This window comes from Filicampus tigris, chromosome 6 (assembly GCF_054856515.1).
Source record: "Filicampus tigris isolate MCC_2025a chromosome 6, RoL_Ftig_1.0, whole genome shotgun sequence".
NCBI classification, from domain to species: Eukaryota; Metazoa; Chordata; class Actinopteri; order Syngnathiformes; family Syngnathidae; genus Filicampus; species Filicampus tigris.
In genome coordinates, this window is record NC_141222.1 from 26642545 (window position 1) to 26667691 (window position 25147).

Here is a 25147-nt window from a genome sequence, read left to right on the forward strand (position 1 = left end):
TTTCCAACTAGTTTTTCAAACTGGTGTTAGGGTTTCAAAGTAGGGTTTCAAGATAGGGCTAGGGTTTTAAACTAGGATTAGGGTTTAACAGTAGGGTTTTGAACTAGGGTTAAGGTTTCGATTTAGGGTTTTTAACTTGGGTTAGGGTTTCCAACTAGGGCTTCAAACTAGGGTTAGGGTTTCAAAGTAGGGTTACAAAGTAGGGTTTGGCCCTCCAATTTTGGTTTCAAACTAGGGTTAGGGTTTTAAAGTAGGGTTTTAAACTAGGGTTAGGGTTTTAAAGTAGGGTTTTAAACTAGGGTTAGGGTTTCAAAGTAGGGGTTCAAACTAGGGTCAGGGTTTCAAAATAGGTTTTTAACATCCGTCCATTTTCTACCGCTTATCTGGGGTCAGGTCACGGGGCAGCAGCTATCTTAGAGGGGAAGCCCAGACTTGCCTCTCCCTACCACTCCATCACCTCCTCCGGGGGGATCCCAAGGCGTCCCCAGGCCAGCCGGGAGAGATGCCGTGATTGGTCGTTACCTGAACCCTGAGCAGTTGTGATCTCATTTCGAGTCGACAGAAGTGACAAAACCGCCGCCAACAGAGATGGCTAAAAACGGGTGGATTAACTCTTATGCCACAAATGCAACATTTATCAGAATGCCTTGTTTCAACTAGTGGGCTTGCAAAGAACATATTCTTGAAAAAAAATAAGTTTGCATTGATTTCCCCCTTAGAAAAACACAGAAACAGGAAGTAAGAAGAACATGTTTCGGGGGGACTGAATACATCCTGTGTTAAGAAGATCTTGTCAAAGTCATCGTAATCATCGCTGTGCAGTATTAACATTTTACAAGGGAACTGACAGTACACTCGTTAGACACTTCATTAGGGGCACCATACAATGACATCTAATACAAAAGATATTTAATTCATCCCTCTCCAATCTCCAAAGTGCAAAATGACAATTGTCTGTGTTATTCACAGAGCCTCTCATGTTCCAAATCCAGCCATCCGTTTTCCAACCGCTTATCCTCACGAGGGTCACGGCACATGCCGCAGACTATACCGGCTGTCTTAAGGCGGAAGGCGGGGTTCACCCCGAGCTGGTCGCCAGCCGATTGCAGCAAAGACCTACTTTTTTTTTTTTTTTAGGAACTAACTAGGCCGTATCTTGCGTTGAGTAGCTCGTCGTTAGCGGCCAATAATAAGATGTCAACGTCCACCGCTGCCAAAAGACCTCGTCGCCACGACGTCACATGTACATGGCACAACTAGTGAACAAACCCTTACACGCGTCCTTCGACCGAGACGGAGCGATTGAGAATGAGGCCAAATGGCTTGAACGATGATTTTAGCCTTCTGCTCGACCTGGTTTGAATGTGTATGTAAAGCATCAATGATGATTGCCATTTTGTCTTGGTGTTGTTCAAAAGCAGGGCGCTCCTCCAAAACGTTTGGGGTCATGGCTGTCCAAATGTGGACGTAACATTCAAGAAGCTTCTAAGTGTTACCTTTACATTGCCTCTGAATGTGTCATTTGGATCAGATCTGGATTCAAAACGCGTTTTGACAAACTTGCAACGAATCTGACATTTGACAGACATACAACTCATTCAAAGGATTTTGTGTGTGCCATTTGGATTGCTTAAGATGCACGAACTGGATTAAAAACATGGTTTGACAAACAGAACAAATGTGACGACACTCGACCGACAGGGTTACACTGTACATTTACATTGCTCCTAAATGTGTAATCGGGATCAGATCTGGATTCAAACACATTTTGACAAACACGGAACAGATTGTGAATACATTTGACATTTGTCTGAGAGATAACATGCTCAATGGACTCTTTTCATTCTACATTGACACCTATAATTACTAAGAAATATACAGTCCGTCATTTTAAAAGTGCACTTTGTCTTCATCAAAAACAAATGAAACGGTGTTTGGAAAAAGCAAAAGTAAGACACATTTGTTCATCTCATCTCTGGTTTGTTTTTTTTGTTTTTTTTTTAACAGTGTAATCATGCGCGTCAGTGACGGAAAGAGGAAGAAGGCCGCCTCTTGCTCTCTTAATTCCTCCACGCAGAGACGGCGACAAGAGGCGAGCATCGAATTCACACAAGCGGCAAATATGAGCTGGACCGCGCGAAAGGGAGTCGTCATATTTGTCATCTTGCTCTTCGACTTACAAGGTACGACCTCGTCTACATTTTGACATACTGGTCACACAATCTGAAAGTATTCCAATGCCGATTACCTACAATTGATTTTATTATTGTCGACCTTCCCAACCAAAACTTCACCTGCCCTTGGCACTAAAAAAACATGAGTTGAATTTCTCCAGGGAGAACAGAGCACCCCATAAATCGACAAAATTGAAAGTGACAAAGAAATTCCCATTCAACCTTCTGGTTTTTGACGCTAGCGGTTTGCTTCACTTTCTGCCTCAGAAAACAGCTTGATGATTCTAATCAGAAAAAAAGAGTTGAGAGAGAAGGCGAGAGAGAGAGAGAGAGAGAGAGAGAGAGAGAGAGAGAGTGCGAGAGAGAGTGCGAGAGAGAGGCACCACCAAGGCTTTTGTCCACCATGCCCATTTGAGAGTTACATTTCATTTGCATTGCTTCCAACACTGTAATCTGAACCACATTTGGTGACGTTTGAGAGATATATAAAATACATAACTTGTCCGGTGGACTTTTATATGTTACACTGCCATATATTACAAGTGCATAATCTGGATTAAAATACCATTTGTCAAACATGCAGACAATCTGATGACAGATACAGTGTGTAACATTCAAGAGATTTTCACATGTTACATTGCTTCCAGATGTGTCATCTGGATCAGTTCTGGTTTAAAACACAGTGCCATGTAAATACAACAAACCTGACTGCATTCGACCGAGATACTGGACATCGGGTGTTCAATGTGCTTTTACATGTTACTTTTAAATCATTTCCAAATATGCAATCTGGATTAGAATTGGTTTAAAAACGTGGTTTAACATAAAAACAACAAATTCGATTTTTAGGTGTTACATTTGCATTTCTTCTTAAAAGTCATCATAACAAACTGTCAATGTTTTGTCAAAAGCGCATTCAGGGTGATAGAAAAATAGGAGGAAATGTAGAGAGTCTGTAAAAAAAAAAAAAAAAAAAAAAAAAGTGTGCCGAAAGCAAAAGCAAGACGCATTCATCCATCTCATCTGTTTTTTTTTTCAGTAAAGTCATGTTCATGCATGTCAATGAGAGAAAGAGGAAGAATGTCTTTGAAACGTAATACGATGCTACATCAACACAACAAGTGTGTGTGTGTATACTGTATTAGTGTCGTGGCTGAACAATGCATGTTAAACTGTTACAGTTACATTGCTTCCAAAAGACTAATCCGGATCAGATCTGGTTTAAAACATGGATTGACAAAATCACAACAAACGTGACGATATTTGACAGAGTTGTGTTCAATGGACTATTAAATTGCCATCAAATGTGTAATTGGGATCAAATCTGGATTAAAACATAGTTGGAGAAACACGCAACATACGTGACAACTTTTTGGGGCGAAATAGCATGTTCAATTGACTCTTGCGCGTTACGTTTACATTGCTTTCAAATTCATAATCTGAATCAGATCTTGATTCAAAAACAGTTTGAGAAACGTGTATCAAATTTGACGCCATTTGACAGCATGTTCATTGGAATTTCGTGTGTTCTATTTTGATTGCTAACATACAGTATTGTAATCGGGATCGGATCTGGATTAAAACAGTTCAAAACAAACATGTAACAACTCTGATGACATTGAACAGCGAAATAGCATGTTGACTGGAATTTCACGTGTTCCATAGAGATTGTTAGCAATTGCATAATCTGGACGCGATCTAGATCTATTCTTAGAAAGAAAAAGAAAAAAATCACATTTTTCATTTAAAAGTATGGAATTGTATTTAAAAAGAAGAGAAAATCATATTCCAAAATAAAAGAGAGACAAAAAGTTTTTCACATTTTTACGAATGAAAAATTCGGAGAAAATTGTACTGAGAAATGAATTAGAAATGAATGCGGTAATATTTGACATGATCATGATAATATAAGTAAACAATAGTCAAAAAGTCGATTTCAGTACACCAACCCCAGATTAGACGATGCATGCAAACAAAAAAACCAAAGTCATAATGTTGCAAGACTAAATTTGCATATGATTTTGAAAATGTGTTTCAGTGTTGGGGACGAGTGCCCAGTGGGGAGGGTCTTTCTCTCGGCCCACCGTCTGCGGCTTGAGAGGAAGCACAGTGGCGCTTGAGTGCTCCTTCCATTACCCGCCAACAGTAAACAGCCAAAACGTTACTACCATCATCGAAAAGTGGTGGTTCACTCAAAAGTCTGAAAATTTGAGTTTGGACCCTCAGTACATTGGTCGCCTGGAATTATCCTGCAAGGAGGCAAATGGCCGGGGCTGGTGCCATTTGTCAATCAGAGATCTGAGAAAGCGTGACGAGGGCGAGTACAAATTCAGATTCATAACGACTGCGGGAAAATACACTGTCACGCCTGGAATCACTCTGACTGTCGACGGTATGGATTTTCACTCAAAGCACCTTTCCACCAAGCAGGAAGCTCTCAAAGCCACAGTTCACATTCGGATTCTTAGTTTAGAAAAACGCTATTTATACAAATTACAAGCCTCGGTCTCATGTGTGGGTGTGGTCAGAGACACAAAAAGTGTCTAACACAAAAAAGTGGTATTTTATTTGTATTCAAATGAACATTACAACAAACAAAACAAAACAAAAAAAAAACCAACAACAACAACAGAAAACATTAAAAATGTAATTTTTTCTCAAGAAAATAAAAATCGAAGCCCACGTACTCGTGGGTTAGGCAGCCGCAGATTTACCCATTCGCAGATTTTAAAAATATATATTTTCAAAAAAGATTTTAAAATGTTAAAATGGGAGTCAACACCCGTTGTCCACAAATTGAACTAAGGAAAATGCCATCCATCTCGTAAGCGTTTATCGTCATGGGTCGCAGGTGAGCTGGAGCCTATCCCAGATGACTTGGGCTGATAGCTTAGCTTCAATGAAGCTAACAAGGCGCATTTGGAGTGTGGGAGGGAGCCAGAGTCACCGCAGAAAACTCTTGTAAGCACGTGGGAAACACCGCGCAAGATAGCCGGAGCCTAGGTTGCAACGTTGAGCCACAATGGAAACATAAAATACACACACACACACACCAATTTGAGTGAAGCAGACTACGGTCTCTGCTTGGTGGAAATGGACTTTTTACACATTTACATTACAAATGAATGTCTTTTTGACACTAGGTGTCTGTTTCTCCCTCACAAATTCAGATCTCAATGTAAATGTGCAGAACATTCACCGGCTGAAGTGTGACAGCAAGTGCAGTCTGGATTCTTCTCTGTCATACATCTGGTACAACAATGGACAGGAAATCCCAAATGCACACAACCAAATGTATTCTTTTCAGGAAAGAAAAGACAGCTACTCGTGTGCTATAAGAGGACACCAGCAGCTTGCGTCTCCGCCTGTGTGTGAGTTGTCAACTCCTGACGCTAGCTCACGATAGCAGCTAGCTCATTGCTAATGCTAAACTCCTTGCTAATGCTAAAGTGCTTGTTTAATATTTCAGGTGTGTACTACAGCTGTAACAGGGTGCTTTACAACAAAAGAAGCGTCTGCGCCCTCAAAGGCTCGACTGTGGACATTAGTTGCTCTTACAGCACCTACGGCGGTTTTCGGGTCACGTCCAAATTCTGGTTCACAAATGCCTCCACGCCTCAGGACCTCACGGGGGACGAAAACTACAAGGCGCGCGTTAAGCGCCTTCATGAAGAATCAGGCAGACGATCGACTCTGAGAATCAACAACGTGATTGAAAGTGATTCTGCTGAGTATCGCTTCATGTTCGCCAGTCAGAGTTGGGGTAGGAAGTCTGAATGGAAGAGTACTTTACCCGGAACCACTTTGAATGTCGCAGGTAAGAGTGAAATGCAGAACAGTGCCTGTCACAGAAAACATTTGGGTTTGACATCAAAAGTTGAAAAGGAGATCATTCCGGTTTAATTTCCAGTTACAAGTGTGTATTTTTGGGGTGGGACCTATCCCCCATTATTTGAGGTGGGGGAAAAAAATGCATCCGAGGATTATCCGAATCGCTGATGCTCACGAGGGTCGCCGGAGTGCCGGAGCCTATCCCAGCCGTCTCGGGCAGTAGGCGGGCTTCAGGCTGAACTGGTTGCCAGCCAATCGCAGGGCACGCAATCGTGCTCACGCTCACACCTAGGGACATTTTTTAGAGTGTCCAATTAACCTACCTTGCATGTTTTTTTTAAATGTGGGAGGAAACGGGGAGTAGGCCTACCTGGCAAAAAGCCACACAGGCACAATTCCACACAGGAAGGCCGGGGGCACGATTTGAACTCTTGACCCAAAGTCAAACTGGAGATATAGTTTAGGTACCAAAGTAAATATGGTGGTCCAGCCTCAGTATCGTATGAGTTAATATGGATTTTCGCTTTAAGTCCCAAAGACAAGGCGGGGGTCCAGTTGAGGTACCGAAGCTCAATAAAGAGTCCAGTGTAAAAAGTACATTTCTATTTGGATCCCAAAGTAAATATGGAGATCCAGTTTGGAAACGAAAATCAAAATGGAGGCCCAAGATGGTTGTCTATCTTAGGTACCAAAGTCCAAATAAACAAGTCCAGAGTGAATGCAAAAGTCAGCAAGTTGGTCGTGACGTTTTGTTGCATCAAGCCTGTGACGCCAGTAAACTTTCAACGCATTCCTCCACTGTGATGCTTTTTACGGGAGAAATGGAAGGTTTGTGAATCTCCAGACCTAAACCCAATCGAACATGCGTTTCCCGAGCTCACCTGTTTGCTCCTCCTGCCTCCAGCTGTGCGGGTGAAGGTGATCGACGTCAAGGTGGAAGATTCTCTCACAGTCGCTCAGCTGTCGTGTTACACGACCTGCATTCCGGAATCTCCTTTGTCTTTGTGCTTGCTGCGGAATGGAGTGGCCGACTGCAAACATTCTCAGATGGCCAAACCCTGGGAAATCACTTTCTCTCCCGGAGACTACGTCACCTGTGCTGTGGATAGAAATTCACTCAACGTCTCTCCTCGCCTGTGTGAGTTTATTTTTTTACTAAACTCTGTTCTTTAAACCGGCCCACTGAGCATTGACATGGTCACGAGTCACACATGTTTTTTTTTTTTTTGTTGACTTCACTTAGCCAAGTTCCACTAGAATTGGTTCACTAGAATGTGTCTCTGTTTTATTCACATGACTCACTAAATCATGGTTTCATTCACTGTAAACAATCAAATGTTGGTAAAATAAAATATATATTTTTTTATATTTTTGAAAATAAACGTTTCATTTACTTTTTGTAATTCATACAGCAGAAGACTTGAAAAATAGTCAAATTGATCAACTGATCAAATCAGCTTTGCTTCTCCTTTCCAAAAAAATCATTTGCTTTTCAAATCATTTGTCATTTCATGTACTGTAAATAGTACAATGAAAAATTGTAATATGATGAATTTTACATCTCCATTAAAAATATGTTTTCTAAATAATTGGTTAATGTATGTAAACAATACAACAGAAATTTGTACAATTATTAATTTTACATCTTTACAAAAATGTATTTGTTTTTCATAATAATTGGTGAATTGATTTACTGTAAATATTACAATGAAAAATAGTAACATAATCAATTTTACATCTCCATTAAAAATACAATTAATTCATTTCTTAAACACTAGTCAGTTAATTTACTGTGAATATTGCAATAGAAATACTAAAATAATCTATTTTACATTTCCATTAAAAAAACTGTAAAATAATAAATTTTGCACGAGATTTTTAACTAACTGGTATTTACTGTAAGTAACACAAGAGCAAATAGTAAAGTGAACAATTTCCATCATCATTCCACTCGGTGATTTCGGACTTTAGAGTCACTCATTACTGCCACCTGCTGGACTGGAGGTGAACAGTATCACCACGCGTGTCCTGAACGAGTCAAGCGATTTCGACGTGTTTGGGATCGTTGGGCCTTGGTGGAGGTCTGCTCTCTGCTGACTAACGTTCTCCTCCATCTTCTTACCTCCTCCTCAAGATGCTCTGAGGGCTCCCTCGGTGTCACTGAGTGATCCGGGTGACATATTGGAGGGTTTTCCGCTGATCTTGACCTGCAGAATCGACCCCCCAACAACATGTAGACACAATTGGTTTAAGACGATCAGAAATTTGACTCTTCGAGAACCGAGTGAAGGAGCAGAGCTGGTCTTCAATGCCATCAAGTCTTCGGACTCGGCAGAATATTTTTGTACTGCGGCGAACGATCTGGGGGAGCAGAGATCAGAACCGGTCAAAGTTGATGTGGGATGTAAGTGCAGTATTGTAATAGTTAGGACTCAAGTGAGCACCTCAACAGCGAGGCCAATGTTGCGTTCCTCAGATGCGCCGAGGAACTCCAACCTATTGGTGCGTCGACAAGTCATTGCGGAGGGCCAGGCAGTGACCCTGACCTGCGGCAGTGACGCTTACCCAGCGGCTCTCTACACATTATACAAGGACGACAAACCTATGGGTGAAGAAACACGAGGGATTTTCCGATTCAACTCCATCCGCCCACAAGATGCCGGAAGCTTCTACTGCATGGCCCGAAATAAATATGGAAACGACAAGTCTTCACCTGAGGTCATTGACTTCCAGTGTAAGTCCCAAAGTCATCATGGAGGTCAAGTGTAAGTCTCCAAGCCAATATGGAGGTCTTGACTGGCCAAGTCAATCCTTACATTTGAACCCTACCGAGCTGAGCATTTTTTTTAAATTCTGTTACGAACCCAATGAAATCCCAAAAGGACGAGCAGAATGTTAAAAATAATCTTCAAAACGTTGTGACTTACATTAAAAGTTACCGTTACATTCGATTTCCCCCCACCCCACCCCATGTCTAATATCAGTAGTTAATAATGTCTTTTTAAACATGCATGCCAATCATTTATGTTAAATGTATATGTGACATTTTTAAGAATGTTGAAAACAGTACCACAGTACTGTTAAAAATGTCCAAAAATGCGACATTTTTTTCTAAGTGTTACAATTGGAAAAAAAATGCCACAAATGTTAAAAGGTTAAAATTATACAATGTTTTTAAAGTAGTATAAAGTAGTAAGTATAGTAAGAATAAAAATAATGTAAAAAAATCAAAAAATCAACATATTAAAAATGTTTGTCCTGGTTACTTTGTTGGAAAATATGCATTAAAATTGTATCTAATTATTATTAACAATTATTACAATCATAACAAAATTAAAATGTGAACATTTGATTCAAATTTGTTAATATGTTAAAAATGATCATGTTTAAAATATTTACAAATGATGAAAATGTCAAAAATAAAAAATAACAATAAATATATAAAAAAATATTGAAAATGTTACATTTTACAAATCAATCACTATTTTTTGTTTGTTGATTAATGAAGATTTAAAAAATGTTGAGAAAAATTAACTGGTTTCCGTCAGGAATGAGAACAATTGTTAGAATGTCAATCACGAGAAAAACTAAAAAGTATATATATTTGCAATTCAAGAAATAAAATTTTGGTGCACTTAAAATCACAAAAACAATGCCTGTCTTAAAGCTAAAGAAATTAAAAAAATAGACTAAAAATATTAGATAAAACATTTCTAATACATTTATAATTTTTCCATTGTTTTTCTTTCGAAACAATAGAAACTTTAAATGTTGACTATGTAAAAAAAATCACAAATCCATTTTTTTGTGTCGTTAAAATGTGAAAAAAAACCAACAACATTGCGACGAGTATAAAAAATGTTTTAAAAATTAATTACATTTTGTCTTGTTAAAATGTTAGAAAAAAATATCAAAATGGTAAAATTTTAAACATTATCAATTTGATAAAAGTAAAAAATATTTTATCTAACAAAAAAAAAAATTACGTTTTTTTTTTTTTTTTTTTAACATTTTATTTGTATTTTTACATTAAAAAAACGTGAACTCGATTGAACGTTTTCTCGCCTAGATGGTCCTCGGCTTCCGAAGGTCAGAGCGAGTCCCTCCGATTCCGTCCGTGTGGGCTCTTGGGTCGTTCTGACGTGTAGCAGTGATGCTAACCCCGGCGCTAACTACGCTTGGTACAAGGACCACGAGGAGTCTCCCATATCCACAGCGGCCGTCTACAACATCAGCAACTACACAGCGCACCACGCCGGCGAGTATCTTTGCAAAGCCCGGAACAAGATGGGCAGCCACAACGCCACGCTGCGGCTCAAAGACATTGTCACAAGTAAGTCACGGTCACGGCTCGGTCGCGGTTCTGTCCGGCCGCTTTAACGTTACGCTTCCTCAGGTCGACTGACGAGAGCGATGGTAGGTTACGTAACCGCTGGCTTGCTGCCCACCCTGCTTCTCGTCGTCGCCCTGCTAACCCGGTTGGTTCTTTTTTTTTTTTTTTTTCTTTTTTCTTCTTTAACTGGAAAAATATGTTTAAAGTTGTTGCATAATGCTAGCCCATTTTAAAAATTAAAATTATTAGAAGAAAAAAAAAATTGTTCAAAATGTTGAATTTTTTGTTGAAAATGGTGAAAAAAAATGTGTGAAAATCACATGATCAAAATGTTAAAGCTGAAAAAAGGTCAAATAATTTAAAATGTTCTTAAAATGTGTAATTTTATCGGCTTTGCAATATCATTTGGGTTGGAAATGCCCACGAAATGCCATTTGTCAAGTTATTTCTTTCCACACCCGTCGTTGTGGATGGCCCATTTTCTCATTACGATTCAATCTAAAAAATAAGCTTTGCTCCAATTGGGTCACTGTCGTTGTTAAATTGAGTTAAAAGTTAAAACATGAAATTAATCACATTATAACATGAAACTTTTCAAGTTTTACCATGAAACTTAGGAAGTTATGATGTGAAACTTCTATGAGAGTAAAACGTGAAATTTTATCATGCTATAATGTGATTTTGAAAGTTTTTTTTTTCTTCTGGTGTGGCAGCAATATGCTTCGGAGTAAATATGATACAAATGTAAACATTTTTTTTTTTTTTTGAAGTTAAAGTTTCCATAAATGTTAAAAATTATAATCTTACAAAATGTTTTTAAAAGGTGTTTGTGTTACAAATTGTAGAAAAAACAAAACAAAAACGTTACTAAATGATGAAAATGGTATATAATGGTATTTATTATGTTAAAATGGACAAAGGTGTTAATTTAATTGTGTTTTTGTTTATGATCTTTAAGGAAAAAGATGGTGTCACAAGCTCAGGTGAGAAAATAAACTTGAAAAACGTTTACGTTTAACATTTTTAAAAAAATGTCAAACATTTTGACACTGTTAAAAATGTCAAAAATGTTCATAATTGTCAACATTTTATAGCAAAAATTGTCACAAAAGTGTAAACATTAAGAATCATAACATTTTTTTACCTTTATTTTTTTTTATCATGCTAAGTTTTAAAATTCAAAATGTATAGATATATTTTTGAAGCTGTTAAAAATAATTGAAACATGTTTAAAAAACCGTAACACACAGATACAAACGAAAACTGTAAAAATGATCCAAAATGTCGTCAGCCAATCGCGAGTGCAGAAGAAAGCAGTGTTCCTCCGGACGAGCTGGTGTACTCCGCGGTGGCTTTCTCCAAACATGCTCCCATCTACTCCAACATCGCCATGACCGAGAGGCACCAGGCCGAAGATCAGGACGAGGGTGTGGACTACACCACCGTCAACTGCGTCGGCCATGCCTCAGGGTGAGTTCTGCAACCTTCTGTTCATCTATTTTGGCCATTTTTATAATTCTTATGGGCTTCTAAAATCTGTGACAGACATGACACAACACGACCCCAAAACCAGCTTGAGTAGTGCACGATGGAAAGTAAAAAAAAAAAAAAAATTTAAAAAAATCTCAGCCCTCAACAAGAGTTTCACCCATCAACAAAAAAATTGTGTGTCTGTCATGTAAAAAAGTTACAAGGATCCATGGCCAAAATCAAACAGGAAGAGGACTTTTTGGGTTTGAAGCAGCAATTTGCGGTAAATTCCCCCAATGGTACCCCCTGGAAAGATGGGGAAAAAAAAAAAATCAGCCCCTGATATCAGTTTCACTCATTGACATGAAATTGGGTGGACGTGTCTATTATGACAGGACACACAAAAAAGTCTCAAGGATCCATAGCCAAACTCAAACAGGAAGTTTGATTTTTACATTTGATGCCCGAAATGAACCTGTAAGTCGTCCATTTTGGTTTGAAGAAGCCATTTTGGGCAAATTCCCCTCAATAGTGCCACTTAGAAAGTTAGAAAACAAAAAAAACAAAAAATGGGTGGATGTAAACCCTAAAAAGACGCACCAAATAGTCTCAGGTGCCTTGAGTTGAATTTGGACACTTCTAATCATCTTGACTGGATGGACGTATGTCTTTGGTTCTGTTGTAGCTACTCGATGATTGATATGGTGTCTCCATCCATAGGCTGAAGCCTCAAGAGGACACCGGTGTGTTGTTCAGCATCGTGCAGAAAGAATGCTTCTGACTTCAGGGACAGCCAAGCTGTTGACCTGACATTCGTGGGACAGCCAAAACGTTGGGCTAAATTCTTTTTTCTCTTGTAACATATATATATATATATATATATATATATATATATATACACTGCACACCATAACTGTATGTATAGAAATTAGGTTAAAAAATATACGGATCATTTTTATTTTTTGACATGAGAGCAAAAAAAAACCCCTCAGTCATTCTTCTGATATTTTTAAACAACACAATATTATGGGGGAAAATGTGAACCTTATTGGGGATTTTTTTTTTTCATTTTAAACATTTGGCTTGTTGAAAAATATCTTCATGTCACATTTTACAGCACTTATTTTTGACTTCATTTTACACTTGAATGGCATTTAAATGCATTGGATGGATTTTTTTTTTTTTAATGCTAACAATGCTTCTCCTCTTTCTTTCCTCTTGCATGTCATGTAGGAATGGTAATAAAAAAATGTAAAAAAAAAAAAACATGGTCCTGAACAGTGATTAAAGGTTTGACCCCGGAACATACCATTTCCATTATTTCAAAAATGAAAATGAAATGACAAGAAATGGCAGCATAAGCAGATGGGAACGTCTGCACTTTAATAATAATAATAATAATAATGCATCAGAGACACATAGCGCTTTTCTGGACAACCAGACACTCAAAGCACTGACAATGGGTACATTATTCACACGTTGGTGGTAAACTACTTTACCTGAGGTTAAACAAAGGCACTTGAAATGCTGACTCCAATTTAACATGCGTTTTAATATGACTAGCTAAAGTAAGACCACAGCCGCCTCTCCAGTTTGTAAGCAAGTAGGGGTGTGTAGACTTTTCATATCCACTGTATATGGGCATATATATTATGATGTTTCTTGATGACCATGTCACGATTATTGGAGGCTTTTATTGTCAAGGATGTGCATAAATCATTTCCCACTTCCTGTTTTGAACACACACACACACACACACACACACACCCACACACACTCACACCCACTAAACAGGAAATTTTATAGAGTCCCGTTTGGCGTCATTCTTCGAGAAAAGAAAGTGTCTCACAGGCGGCAGGCATTGAGCGATAGCTCTGTGGCGGCGGCGGCCAGGTTGGCGCATTTGTCCCGCAGGTTTTGGCCGGCGCAGTCGTCGGGCGACGGCCAGCGCTCCACCCACGTGCCCGCCCCCAACGTGTACACGAACCTGGCGACACACAAACAGCCGTCACAAACGGCTCAAGCGCTCACACGACAGTGTTTACTTAAATGGGGGCTTTAACCCAAAAATGTTCTTTTCAAGAATATGTCCTAAGCGCCTTCACTAGTCTACACGCGGCATTCTGATGAATATTGCGTGTGTGGAGTATGAGTTAAGCAGCAAAATCCACCTGTTTTAGCCATCTCAGGGGGGGTGGCCATTTTGTCACATGTTGTCGACTGAAAATGTCGCAACTGCTCAGGGCTCAGGTAACGACCAATCATGGCTCACCATATTATTGCAAATAATTTGGGGGGGGGGGGGGGGTTGACTCCCCCTTTCAGTCGAGGAAAGATAAATGGGAGGGGGGGGAAAAGTCAAAGTATGAAAAAAAAAAAAAAAAGGTTTGATTACAGACGCCGATATATGCATAAGTACAGGAATCCAAAGTAAAACCGTTTTTAGTGTGAATTATATATTATAAGCCTGGAATAACTACAACTAATCGACACCCCAAAAACTGTTTTTAATTTGCCACACAATGGCGGCAAAGCAATACTTTTGTCGAAATGACGTTCTTCAACTCACTCTAAATTGCACAATTAGGACCACATGTCTCCCAGTTGGCACTAAAGAAATGGTTTGGCTAAAGCGCTGCAAAAATTTGGTGCGTTTTTCAGCAAATTAACGGAAGACAGGCGCCCCCCCCCCCCAAAAAAAAAAAAAATCAGTGAGTACACTGTTTGAGAAAAAGGGCACAGTAGTGGTCTATTTTTGTACTCCAAGGTACAACCTTTTGTGATGTAGCCTACAGGGTTCACAATAGTACCCCGAGGTACAAATAAGTATTGTTTACAGTTATAAAAGGTACGTAAATGGTCCAAATTGGCAAAGGGACCTTTTTGTTGACATTTAGGGGTACAAACAAGTGCCAGGTCATTGTGAGTCCACTATTGTACGGAATGCAGTTTCAACAAATGAACATCAGTAGCAATCATTTAGACCAACTTAACGCACTTCCAACGAACCGTCGACGGTTCTTGTAAAGAAAAGAAATGACTGTTGTTTTGTGTGCTTTTTTTTTTCCAGCTGCTCTTTGGTCCCCACAACGCATGGTGGCATGCCACGCTGAACTTTTAACTTGACCTTACGTGTGTTTATGTTACCCGTAGTTTGGGGAATGTGTGTCGGAATGAACTACGGTGTTGAATTCAAGTACGAAACCGTGACAGTGACTTGCGTGCGGAACACAAACATGACAGTTGTCGAAATGAGTCGGCATGAACTTGAGCGACTGCAATTTACCTGTTGTTGTCCGTGTCCACATCCCACTGGTCCTCCTTGGGTCCGATGAGGAGGTATTGGGAGCCCGCCTTCAAGTCCAGTCCCTCTCTGCAACCCCCGTGGGACACGAACACCCTGGTCTGACCGGCTTTCACACCTGCCTCCACGCCTGTTCGGACCGTTTCACACCTGCTGAGCGCGGCTCTTCCCAAACGCCCCCGCCCGAAAACCACAAAGGAAGCACTCACCCAGTTTGATGACTCGTGTGATCTCCATCTCGTACTTGTCGTAGTAACTCTGTTGGATGCTCACAACTTTTACCTGGAAAACTGAAAACAAAACAACAGCAAAAAAGAAGAGGGAAAGCAGCTCGTAAGGTGGGTCATTTTGACTTGATGACAACTTCGCAAGAGACACATAGATTTTGAGATGTGGCCCGCGGGCCCGGACATGGCCCAGAACTTGGTTAGGGCGGGATTTGGGGAAAGGATGGAAGATTAACGAGGTTAGGGTTGGTACCGTGGTGCAGAGACTTGCAGGCAAAGGCCTCTCTCTCCTTGGCGCCGAAGCTCTCGCTGTCTGCTTTGGTGACGCAGCAGTCGCCTGTGGAGGTGAGTCAAACAGAAAGGTCCGGCTTAGCGTGTCCATTTATGTTGGTTTGCTCGGTTCTTTGGTTTACCCTGCGCGCAGCGGCAGATGTTTTCTTTGCAGATGTGCGTCAGATCCCCCTGGTCCTGAGGGGGCGTGTAGGTCTTACTGCAGCGGTTGTCTAACGACCCAAAAAATATATTAGTATTACTACTATTATTATCACAAAAAAACAAACAAACAAAAAAAAAAAAGCCCAAAATTAGCATTATGCTAACATCAAATGGAAATTACCATTGACATGCTAAAGAGATTCTCGTGCCGCATTTTTTTTTTTTTTTTTTTTTTTTAAAGTATTTTAGCATCAGATGACAGTTTTAGCAACAATGACATGTCATTTTATCATAAATACATGTAACGGAAACAACTTTATACATTTATGCTATACTTTAGCAGGTTTAGATGTTCCTGCTTCACATCTTAGAATCCCTTCCGTAGGGCACAAGCAGTGACGCAAAACACAAAACAAATCTCTTACGGGTAATACCTTCAAATAATAAAAAAACCAAAAAAAAAACCACCATTTTTATTTTAAAGGCAGATTATTTTGTTTGGAGTTCATTAAAGCAGGGGACTCTCAAACTTTTGGGGTTCCAAGAACCGTCCTTATAATCCTTACACCGGCGTGCATCCTGAAATTCCATCGGAATGAATAAAATGCCTAATTTTGAGAAAAAAAAAATTAATAAAATATCTTACAATCACAAATTCATAGTTTTTCGAGGAAAAAAAAAAAGTGGATTATGAGAAATGAATAAAGGTGACAATTTATTACAAAAAGGACAACGATTTAGTTGGGACAAAGCGAGAACAAGCAAAAATGTAACGAGGGAAGCAAGCCATGTTTCAACAGGTGAATTATTATTATTTGTATTATTTTAATGCAACTTTATGCTCTCCTTTTATTCTGGAAAAGGTGTTTTTATTTTCCAAATAAAGGGATTATAATTTGGAAAAACACACCTTTTGTTCGCACCCCCCCCCCCAAAAAAAGCGGAATTTGTTCTTGTAATATACATTTCTATACTAAGGAGTAAGAATTTGTCATCACGAACAATCAAAACTGCAGTTTGAGAACCGCAACATCAGAGGGTGCGGACCTAATACGTGAGAATATCAACAGCATAAGAATACATCCAGTATATGAGCCGTACCGGGGTTGTAGTAGTCATACACGGTGACCGAGGAGGGCTGCAGGAGGCCAACTTTGAAGTTCTGCTGGAGTCTGAAGATCAGGATTTCAGGTTCCTTGTGGGACACCTGGGCCGAGAAGAAGAAGAGCACGGCGGCTGAGCCGAGAGCTCAAGTGACTCGGCAGGACCCTGCGCGGTTCCGGTTCCGCCGACTACCTTGAACAAGTGGATGATGAAGGAGCCCCTGTCGCTGAGGTTGTCCACCATCTTGAAGTTGTTGATGTAGCGGTCCACCGAATTGGACAGCTGAACACACACACACACACAATTTAGCCGTGACTATTATCAACGCCAATAAGAATATTTGTCTTAACCCTCGGGGACACAAAATGGCCAGTATAGAGCCCGGAGTGTTCAAGAAAATACAATATATACAAATAAATATATGTACCAACTCCAGGTCGGAGGTTTCGGGGGTAAAGCCCGTGGGTAGGCTGATGTCCAGCACCACCATCCTCACGTCGCTGGGTCCTAACGCCCTGTGAGCCGCAAATACATTTGATCATGTCGTGGCGTTTTACTGAAGCAGCAGTTCATTTGAAGGAATTTGAAGGCGCCTTCCGACGGGGCTCTCACCTGACTTTGATGGTCATCAGGTAGGACTTCTCCGCGTCTGCGGTGGGCTTTTCTGTAGCGGTTAAAAAAAAAAAAAAAAAAAGGAAAATAGTAATAATGTTGTTTTGGGCTGAGCACAAATTCTGCCCAGCAACATGTGTTTGGACATACTTAAATGACTGAGCACAGCCCGCATTTCTGATCCTGGTTACTTTTTGGTTATGGCAATATGACAAAAACAAACCAAGCCTTTGGGAACGTGTTTTAGCCAGACCACTCACCGCTGGACTCGCCAATGTCAACACTGAGCTCAAAGTTTCGGCAGGGTGTCTTTTCGTCCACCTCATGCAGCTGGTTGTAATATGTCACCACCTGGAGTAACGACACACAAGTTAATTGATGCTTCGGCGCCACTCATCTTGGTGCCTGTCTTACCTCCAATATCCCCTGCCCGCTGCCTGTGGCCTCCACAGTCAGGTCCAGATTAGCCGGAAGCTGCGCAGAAGACGACCGAAGCAGAGAAAGCGTGGTGGTTACGTAACACTGGGAGCTAAGATTGAAGCTACCGCTGGTACTCTGTGGCTCTAACGTTAAAGGAAGAGCTAACTTCAGAAGCTAACATTGAAAGCACTTGTCGAAAGCTAACTTTCAAATCTGAGGTAACGTTGGAAGCTAGCTGCTAACCGAAGAATCTTCGAGGTCGGGGGTTTGTTTTCATGATTCATTTTTGGATTGCACTTTCTACTGACACTGATCAGGTGTCTATCGCGATATATTGATATTAAATGATTGCCCAGCCCTATTTGGAAGCTAACCTTACAAGCCAACATTGGCGTTAACGTTACAGGTAGCGTTGGATGCCAACTTCGGAATGTAACTAAAAGGTAACATAGGAAGCAATAATGGATGCCACCTGTGAAAGCTAGCGTTGGAAGCTGGTCCTCCTTTGGTGGAACATTACAGGTCACTTGTAAAGCTAACTTCGGAAGCTAACATTGAAAGCACAATTTGAAAGCTAACTTTGAAATCTGAGGTAACGTTGGAAGCTAACTGCGAAACCTCACGCTGGAGCTAGCATTGGAAGCTAACCGAAGAATCTTCGGGGGTCGGGGTTTGTTTTCATGATTTTGTTTTTTTTTGGATTGCACTTTCTACTGACAGTGATCAGGTAAATATATATAATATATATCATGATATATATTGATATCAAATCATGGAAGCTGGCCCTCCTTTGGTGGAACATTACAGGTCACTTGTAAAGCTAACTTGGGAAGCTATCATTGAAAGCACAATTCGAAAGCTAGCTTTGAAATCTGAGCTAACATTGGAAGCTAACCAAAGAATCTTCGGGGTCGGGGTTGGCTTTCGTGTTTTTTTTTTTTATTGGATTTTTTTCATTTGGTGGAACATTACAGCTAACTTCAAAACCTAATGTTGGCGCTAACGTTGGACGGCAAATTCTGAAGTTTTGGACAACCACACGACTTCCTGTTCAGTTCTGCCCAGTGTGTGTTTCTCACCCGGGACGAGTGGGCGGCGTACGCGGTCCTGGCGTTGAAGTGATATCGGATGTCTCGTCTGCCCGTGATCTTGACGTCCACGTCCAGGGACAGCTCACCGGCGACCCGAGACTTCATCAGGTACTCGGACAGCGCCTGCAGCACCACCATGGTGGCCTGGCACCACCGCCACCAACAACACCAACAACAACAACAACAACAACAACAACAACAACGGCACGAAGAAGAAAGAGCAGAATGCAAGTTTTGTAAGCATTTTTTAAAATGAAATTGACGATTTATTGCTCATGGTTAATGTCGCTGATGATTAAAAAGTCCGCAATACCTGAGTGGAACCGTAACCTCCACCCATCCTGCGCTGGCCGTTGATCCACTGGAAAGCTTTGGCGGCTTCCTGCATGCGACCCATCTTGACCAGGGCCAGCAATGCGTAACCGGTGGCCTCCAGTGAGAACAGATGACTGTGTGCGTCTGGCCAGTGACTGCCTGCAGGAGGGGACAAATTAGGACAAATCTTTTCGTCACCACTCCACGCCAGCGTTTGGAACCCTAACCTTGGCTTGAAACTACAATTTCAAACACCAGCTAGCTAGACATTCCACTTTGAAGGCCTCAATCTGCCTCCAAACTCACAATTGAAACATTAACATGAAATCTTACATGATCTCCAAACCCTAATTTCAAACCCTAATCCCGGTTTGAGAAATGACTCCTCTAACCATCATTTGAAACTTTTTTCCAAAAACCTATAAAACACTCATTTGAAAACCTGTCTGTGATTCAAAAGCCTCATTTGAAACCCTGCTTTGAAATCCTTGCAGGCTTGAAACCCTAATTCTGACCAGAAATCCAATTTAAAACCCCATCATTGTTTGAAACCCAAACCCTGATTTGAAATACTCATTTGAAACCCCAACACTGGCTCGAAATCCTAATTTGAACCATTAACCCAGCCTTGAAACCCTCATTTCAAGCCCTAATTCTAGTTTGAACCCCAATGACAGTCTTGAGACTCTACTTTGAAACCCTAATACAGGCTTGAAAATCTATTTTTGAAACCGCAATCCTAATTAAAAGCCCCGATTTAGACTCACCTGAAACCCTAACACCGACTACACGCCCCAACGTGCACCGTTAACTGCGACTTGAAACCCAAATTTGAAACCTTAAACCTAGTTTGAAACCCTGACGCAGGCCAAAATCCTTACTTTGCAACCCTAATCCTGGCTAGAAACATTAACCCTGTCTTGGAATCCTTGAAACCCAAATTTGAAACCTTAAACCTAGTTTGAAACCCTGACGCAGGCCAAAATGCTTACTTTGCAACCCTAATCCTGGCTAGAAACATTAACCCTGTCTTGGAATCCTTACTTGAAACCCTAACACTGGGCCTAAACCCTTTTTGAAACCTTCATTTTTAATCCTCCTTTGAGTGTGTCATTTCAACCTTGCTTACCCTCCTCACCACAAAAAGCATAACTGATCATTCATTTCAAAATTAATTGTTGTGACTTTTGGCTTGTCCCATTTTTTTATGCCTGATGCCCTTCCTGATGCAACCCACCCATTTTTTAAAAATCTTTTTTATTTTTTTTTTGTCCGGGCATACGAACAGCTGAGCTAGATCTCTGCTAGCTTAATGCTAACATATAATAGGAAAAGCCATATACGGGCTAATGGGAATTAGCACCATGAAAAGCCTTGCAACATCTGCTACTTATAAATAAATAAATGAAAAAATAAAAGTACCGTCGGGGGATGCTGCGAGGAGCTGTCTGGTGCTGTCGTCGGTGGCTGAGCTTCCCGTCAAGGCGAGCGCGTAGGAGGCGATGGCCACCGTGTACGGCCTCCGGCCCGAGGTGGCCAGTGCCTTCCTCAGGAAGGCCGTTGTGCTACTGATAGTCTCCTGTAGGGGGCGCACGCCAGCTCAGAACAATCTTTGAGCCAAATAATCGAGATTGCGGTCAATTTTCAGGATGAACTTAAAATGCACTATAAGTTTTACCGGGGAACTTAATAATTTGACCTTCAAAATATGTCTAACGGTTCAACGTGTCCGCGGTTTTTGCACTCCACCAAAGACAAGAAAGCCGTGAAAAGTCTATCGTTTGAAAAATGATGACCTCCGTTTTCTCACAAGTTGACTTAGTCAGCATGAAATCGTAGGCCTGCTTCGTTGAACACAAAGCTATTACTCTGTTGGGTTAATTGGACCTTCTGCCATCTAGTGGAAGAACATTTCATACTTCTGCCCGTCACTATACGTCACTGGCATCGACAGTGTAGGTGATAAATTGGTTGCAAATCAATCTTTTTGCCACCAATGAAGTGCAATTGGATCATATCCTGTGAGTCCTCACGGCACACAAACGTCCCGCCGTCAACGGCGGCCATGACTCACCTCCAGATTTTGCTGGCTGCATTGTATTCCCGCCTGCTTGGCCTCGGCCAGGGCGATGAGGACGAACGCCGTCAGCGTGATCTCGGGGTCGTCGCCGCGCATGCCGCCCTGCGTGCGCAACCCACGGCGGGCTTGAAACACCATACTGAAACTTGATTTGCACACGTCTTGATTTCCCAAATGCGCCTCTTACAGTCATGGTGGTACTGTAGACGGGGTTGTCCTCCACAAAGTGTCCGCTGGGGAGCTTGAGCTTGTCGCGCACCAGGAAGCCGAGCGGGTCGCACGCTTGCTGCGTGTCCACGCCGATGACCGAGTGGGCCATGGAGAACACCTTCACCACGTACGCCGTGATCCTGAGCGCCAGGCAAATATGCGCTTATTATAATGGATGGACGCAAGGACGGATGATTAGGAATTATGACGAATGGCTGCGGGGATGTCATGTACCATGTGCTCGCGCCCTCCCTCCTGTAGGGGGGGTAAGAGCCATCACTCTTCTTGTACACCAGCTGGTTTTCGTAGCCTGAAAACCACACACGACGAAGTACATCCTGGAGTTAGCGTTCGTGATTTCGAGATGAGGACGGTCTACTCATCCGCCGCCGGTAGGGATGTAATGATTCACTCAAGCCCTGATTAATCGAATCAAAGGATTTGGAATGTTTTAATCAGCCAGGAAATGTGGAAGATGAGGTTCTTTTGTAAATTGGCTCCATTAATTTAGTAAATATTAGGGATGTAACAATTCACTTAAGCCCCGATTTGATTCGATTTTCAGTCCCCGATTTTCGATTCGATTTTTAAAAAAAAATTGCTACCATGCTCGTCTCTGTGCACTAGTGTGGTTCTGCAGCCATCCACAAACGCAATACGCAGCGATGTTTGGCGCAAAGCGCATCATTTGATCTACACATTCAAAATGTGCCATGCATCTGGAATGAAAAAAAAACGATGGAAAAAAAAAAAAAAAAAAAATCATAATTTCAAATCGATTTTTCGATTAATCGGAGCAGATCGATTTTAAATCGATTTTCGATTAATCGTTACATCCCTAACCGCCGGTGTACCATCCGTCCATCGAGCTGACCTCTCCTGATGTATTTCAACGCGTCGGCTTTGCGCTCCGCCCCCACGGCCTCCCAGTCGTTGGTCTTCTCCAGGTAGATGGTGGCGATGAGTGGCAGCGTGATGGTCGCCAGGTTCTGCTCCACGCAGCCGCCCGGCATGCGGATCAGGGAGGCCAGCGAGTCGTCGCTGATGGAGTTGTCGATGCTGTCGGCCAACACGTTCCCTGGGGGAGGTTAGTGAAAGGGAGGGGGGGTGAGGGGGGGGGGGTCACGAACCGCCACGTCGGCACCGTCCATTCCGTTTGTCGACTGACCTCGGACGTTGATGAATGTTTCTGGCGTTGAGTTTGGCACCACACCCTCCAGTTGCACCTTGCCCACCCGGACGCTCTGCTTACCTGCGCACCAGTGAGGCAAAAGGCAAAGTTCACTGGTAGGTTTTGTCTGCGCAGTAGAGTTGTACAATCAGCAAATAAAACATTTGAGTAGTTTAGAAACATTGCAGATATCATTAATACATAATATGAATAATTCGGGACCTGATATGGATCCTTGAGGAACCCCCTTAAGTGACCTCAGTCATCCAAGATACTTTTCATCTGTGTGTTGCGAAGTGAAACTGGATTTGGGAGATGCATTTCCCCCAAAATCAAGGGGGCATGAAAAATACCCCAAAGGACTAAAATAACAGCTTGGAAGCCAAATGGCAGACTTTGTGTATCTTTTTGGGCATGACTTATTGAAACTTAATTTGAGGGTCCACTCATGTGAGACATGCCTACCAAATTTCATGCCGCTGCTAAGTAAACTGGAATTGTGGGATGACTTTTAAAATGACAATAATAATAATAATAATAATTGAGACTAAAGCGAACGTCCACACCTCCTTCAGCTGCTGGGTTTAACACGGCGCTCCAAACTTTGGTCTTTTGTACGCCATCCATCTGTTTGGGTGCAAATCGACAACCATGAGTCTCATTGTAACACAAAGGAAAGAGAATGCAATGAACCGAACGGAGGTGCTGTGTAATTCATTGAGTTGTTGGTGTGTTGAAAAAAAAAAAAATATATATATATATATATATATATATATATATATATATTTTTTTTTTTTTTTTTCTTTTTAAATCATCAAATGTCTGAATTTGTCAAAAGCTTTTACAAGAAGAATTTAAAACAGAGATTCTTAAACTATCAGGTGAACTTCTTGATGTGAATGATTGAGAGATGGTAAAATAGGTCTACATTGATTTGCAGAATTCTGACAACGTAAAATGAGGAATTTTTGGAAAAGGTGGAATTTTGGAATGTGAAAGACAATTTGCAAGATATCCTAAATGACTTGAATTGGTTATGAAATGTAAGGTTCATTTGTAAAATGCTTCCGTGAATTTGGGTGAATTTTGAAATGGAAAATTTGTAATTCTGCGGGAAATTGGGAATGTGTTATAGTTCACAAGATGTCCTGATCATTTTGAATTTGTAACGTTTTAATCGAAATGTAGAAATGAGGTTCATTTGTAAAATGTTAATTTTGAAAAGAAAAATGTGGAATTCTGGGGGCAATGGGGAATTATGGAATGTGTAAAATAATTTGCAAGATATCGTGAATGAACTAAACATGAACAATTTGCAATGGTTTGAATTGTCCAAGAAACGTGGGAGAGTAAAGATAATTTGTAAAATGTCTCCAGGAATTTCGTTACATTTCGAAAAGAAAAACGTGGAATTCTCGGGAAGTTGGTAATTTGGAAGCCTGAAAAATAGTGCAGAAGAATTTGGAACGTTTTAATAAGATGGGAAATGTGGAAGATGAGGTTGTTTTGTAAATTGGCTCCATTAATTTAGGAAATATTAGGGATGTAACAATTCACTTAAGCCCCGATTTGATTCTATTTTCAGTTCCCGATTTTCGATTAGATTTTTTTTTTAAATTGCTACCGTTCTTGTCTCTGTGCACTAGTGTGCTTCTGCAGCCATCCACAAACGCAATAATGTTTGGCGCAAAAGCATCATTTGATCTACACATTCAACAGGTGCTATGCATCTGGAATGAAAAAACATTTCAAGACATTATTTTCTAGATGAAGCTAATCAACTCAAATTTTTCGATTAATCGAATCGATAAATCGGGAAGACTCGTAAATCGGGAAGAATCGATTTCCGATTAATCGGTGCACCGCTAGTAAATATGTAATGGAAAAAGTGAAATACTGAAAATTTGGGGAAATTGATATCAAAAATACTTTCCAATAAGTATATGTCCTGAATGAGCGCAACGCTTTGACATTGGAATGGTTTGAATAAATTGTGAAAGATTTTAAATTTGAGAAAGTCTCCATTCATAGAAATGCAATTTTCCTTTGCGTGGAATGTGGAATTGTGGCAAAATAAGGACATTTGGGGAAAAAAAAAAAATTGAGGCCCCACTCACCACCACCCGCAGGAGTTTCTGCACGCGGTCTCCGCCCATCAAGTCTCGGGCCACCACCATGACCTCGATGGGGAGCCGCCCAACCGCCAGGGGCATGATGGTGTAGGGCACCGCCTTCGACGTCCCTGCCGGCAGCGTGACCTCCTGGGTGTGGCGGTCACGGAAGGCCACGCTGCACATGTCTTGTGTCTTCATCAGGACCACACGGACCTGGGGTGGGGGGTGGGGAGGCGGGGTGGGGGCACATCAGTCA

At 41.2% G+C, this 25147-nt stretch overlaps 2 protein-coding genes and 1 long non-coding RNA gene across 6 annotated transcripts in view; 1 reads left to right on the forward strand and 2 right to left on the reverse strand.

Moving 5' to 3' along the window:
* Window positions 1-2086: 2086 nt before the first annotated feature.
* Window positions 2087-13076, forward strand: LOC147146518 (sialoadhesin-like). 3 transcript variants are annotated; one of them, XM_086034359.1, is made up of 12 exons: window positions 2087-2183; window positions 4213-4566; window positions 5345-5545; window positions 5644-5991; window positions 6910-7143; window positions 8140-8409; window positions 8482-8739; window positions 10075-10338; window positions 10402-10483; window positions 11297-11321; window positions 11630-11808; window positions 12529-13076. In XM_086034359.1, exons 1-12 carry the CDS (start codon window positions 2123-2125, stop codon window positions 12587-12589), a joined length of 2337 nt encoding a protein of 778 aa, XP_085890485.1. In that variant the 5' UTR covers window positions 2087-2122; the 3' UTR covers window positions 12590-13076. The 3 variants fall into 3 exon arrangements, 2 of the variants coding, with proteins under 2 accessions (XP_085890485.1, XP_085890486.1); XR_015087265.1 differs by lacking the exon at window positions 10402-10483; XM_086034360.1 differs by lacking the exons at window positions 10402-10483; window positions 12529-13076 and having other exon boundaries at window positions 11630-11881.
* On the reverse strand, window positions 4079-10461 carry LOC147146519 (uncharacterized). Of its 2 annotated transcripts, XR_015087267.1 has the most exons (4): window positions 8450-10461; window positions 7996-8366; window positions 6887-7104; window positions 4079-6811 (listed from the first exon to the last, which is right to left on the reverse strand). It is a non-coding gene; the product is annotated as an uncharacterized LOC147146519 (long non-coding RNA). The 2 variants fall into 2 exon arrangements; XR_015087266.1 differs by having other exon boundaries at window positions 6887-8366.
* Window positions 13077-13158: 82 nt separating the features above from the next.
* The window catches only part of LOC147146520 (venom factor-like), a 30090-nt gene continuing 18101 nt past the window's right edge, over window positions 13159-25147 (reverse strand). Inside the window, exons 25-45 of the mRNA XM_086032827.1 lie at window positions 24895-25104; window positions 23344-23404; window positions 22775-22858; window positions 22481-22684; window positions 21841-21916; window positions 21584-21746; window positions 21391-21498; window positions 20739-20895; window positions 19315-19475; window positions 18990-19145; window positions 17905-17964; window positions 17751-17841; window positions 17491-17542; window positions 17306-17393; window positions 17071-17160; window positions 16876-16981; window positions 15753-15842; window positions 15593-15676; window positions 15322-15402; window positions 15095-15242; window positions 13159-13795 (exon numbers count right to left, since the gene is read on the reverse strand). Coding sequence (XP_085888953.1) covers window positions 13654-13795; window positions 15095-15242; window positions 15322-15402; window positions 15593-15676; window positions 15753-15842; window positions 16876-16981; window positions 17071-17160; window positions 17306-17393; window positions 17491-17542; window positions 17751-17841; window positions 17905-17964; window positions 18990-19145; window positions 19315-19475; window positions 20739-20895; window positions 21391-21498; window positions 21584-21746; window positions 21841-21916; window positions 22481-22684; window positions 22775-22858; window positions 23344-23404; window positions 24895-25104 — 2412 coding nt within the window. The 3' untranslated portion in view covers window positions 13159-13653. The remainder of the gene's footprint in view (window positions 13796-15094; window positions 15243-15321; window positions 15403-15592; window positions 15677-15752; window positions 15843-16875; window positions 16982-17070; window positions 17161-17305; window positions 17394-17490; window positions 17543-17750; window positions 17842-17904; window positions 17965-18989; window positions 19146-19314; window positions 19476-20738; window positions 20896-21390; window positions 21499-21583; window positions 21747-21840; window positions 21917-22480; window positions 22685-22774; window positions 22859-23343; window positions 23405-24894; window positions 25105-25147) is intronic.

Bases quoted from the DNA above. Each gene is read 5' to 3' on its own strand.
- LOC147146518 (XM_086034359.1), top strand. From the start codon at position 2,123: ATGAGCTGGACCGCGCGAAAGGGAGTCGTCATATTTGTCATCTTGCTC. The intron at 10,484-11,296 runs GTTGGTTCTTTT...ATGATCTTTAAG, and splicing joins GTCGTCGCCCTGCTAACCCG to GAAAAAGATGGTGTCACAAG. The intron at 11,809-12,528 runs GTGAGTTCTGCA...CTCCATCCATAG, and splicing joins TGCGTCGGCCATGCCTCAGG to GCTGAAGCCTCAAGAGGACA.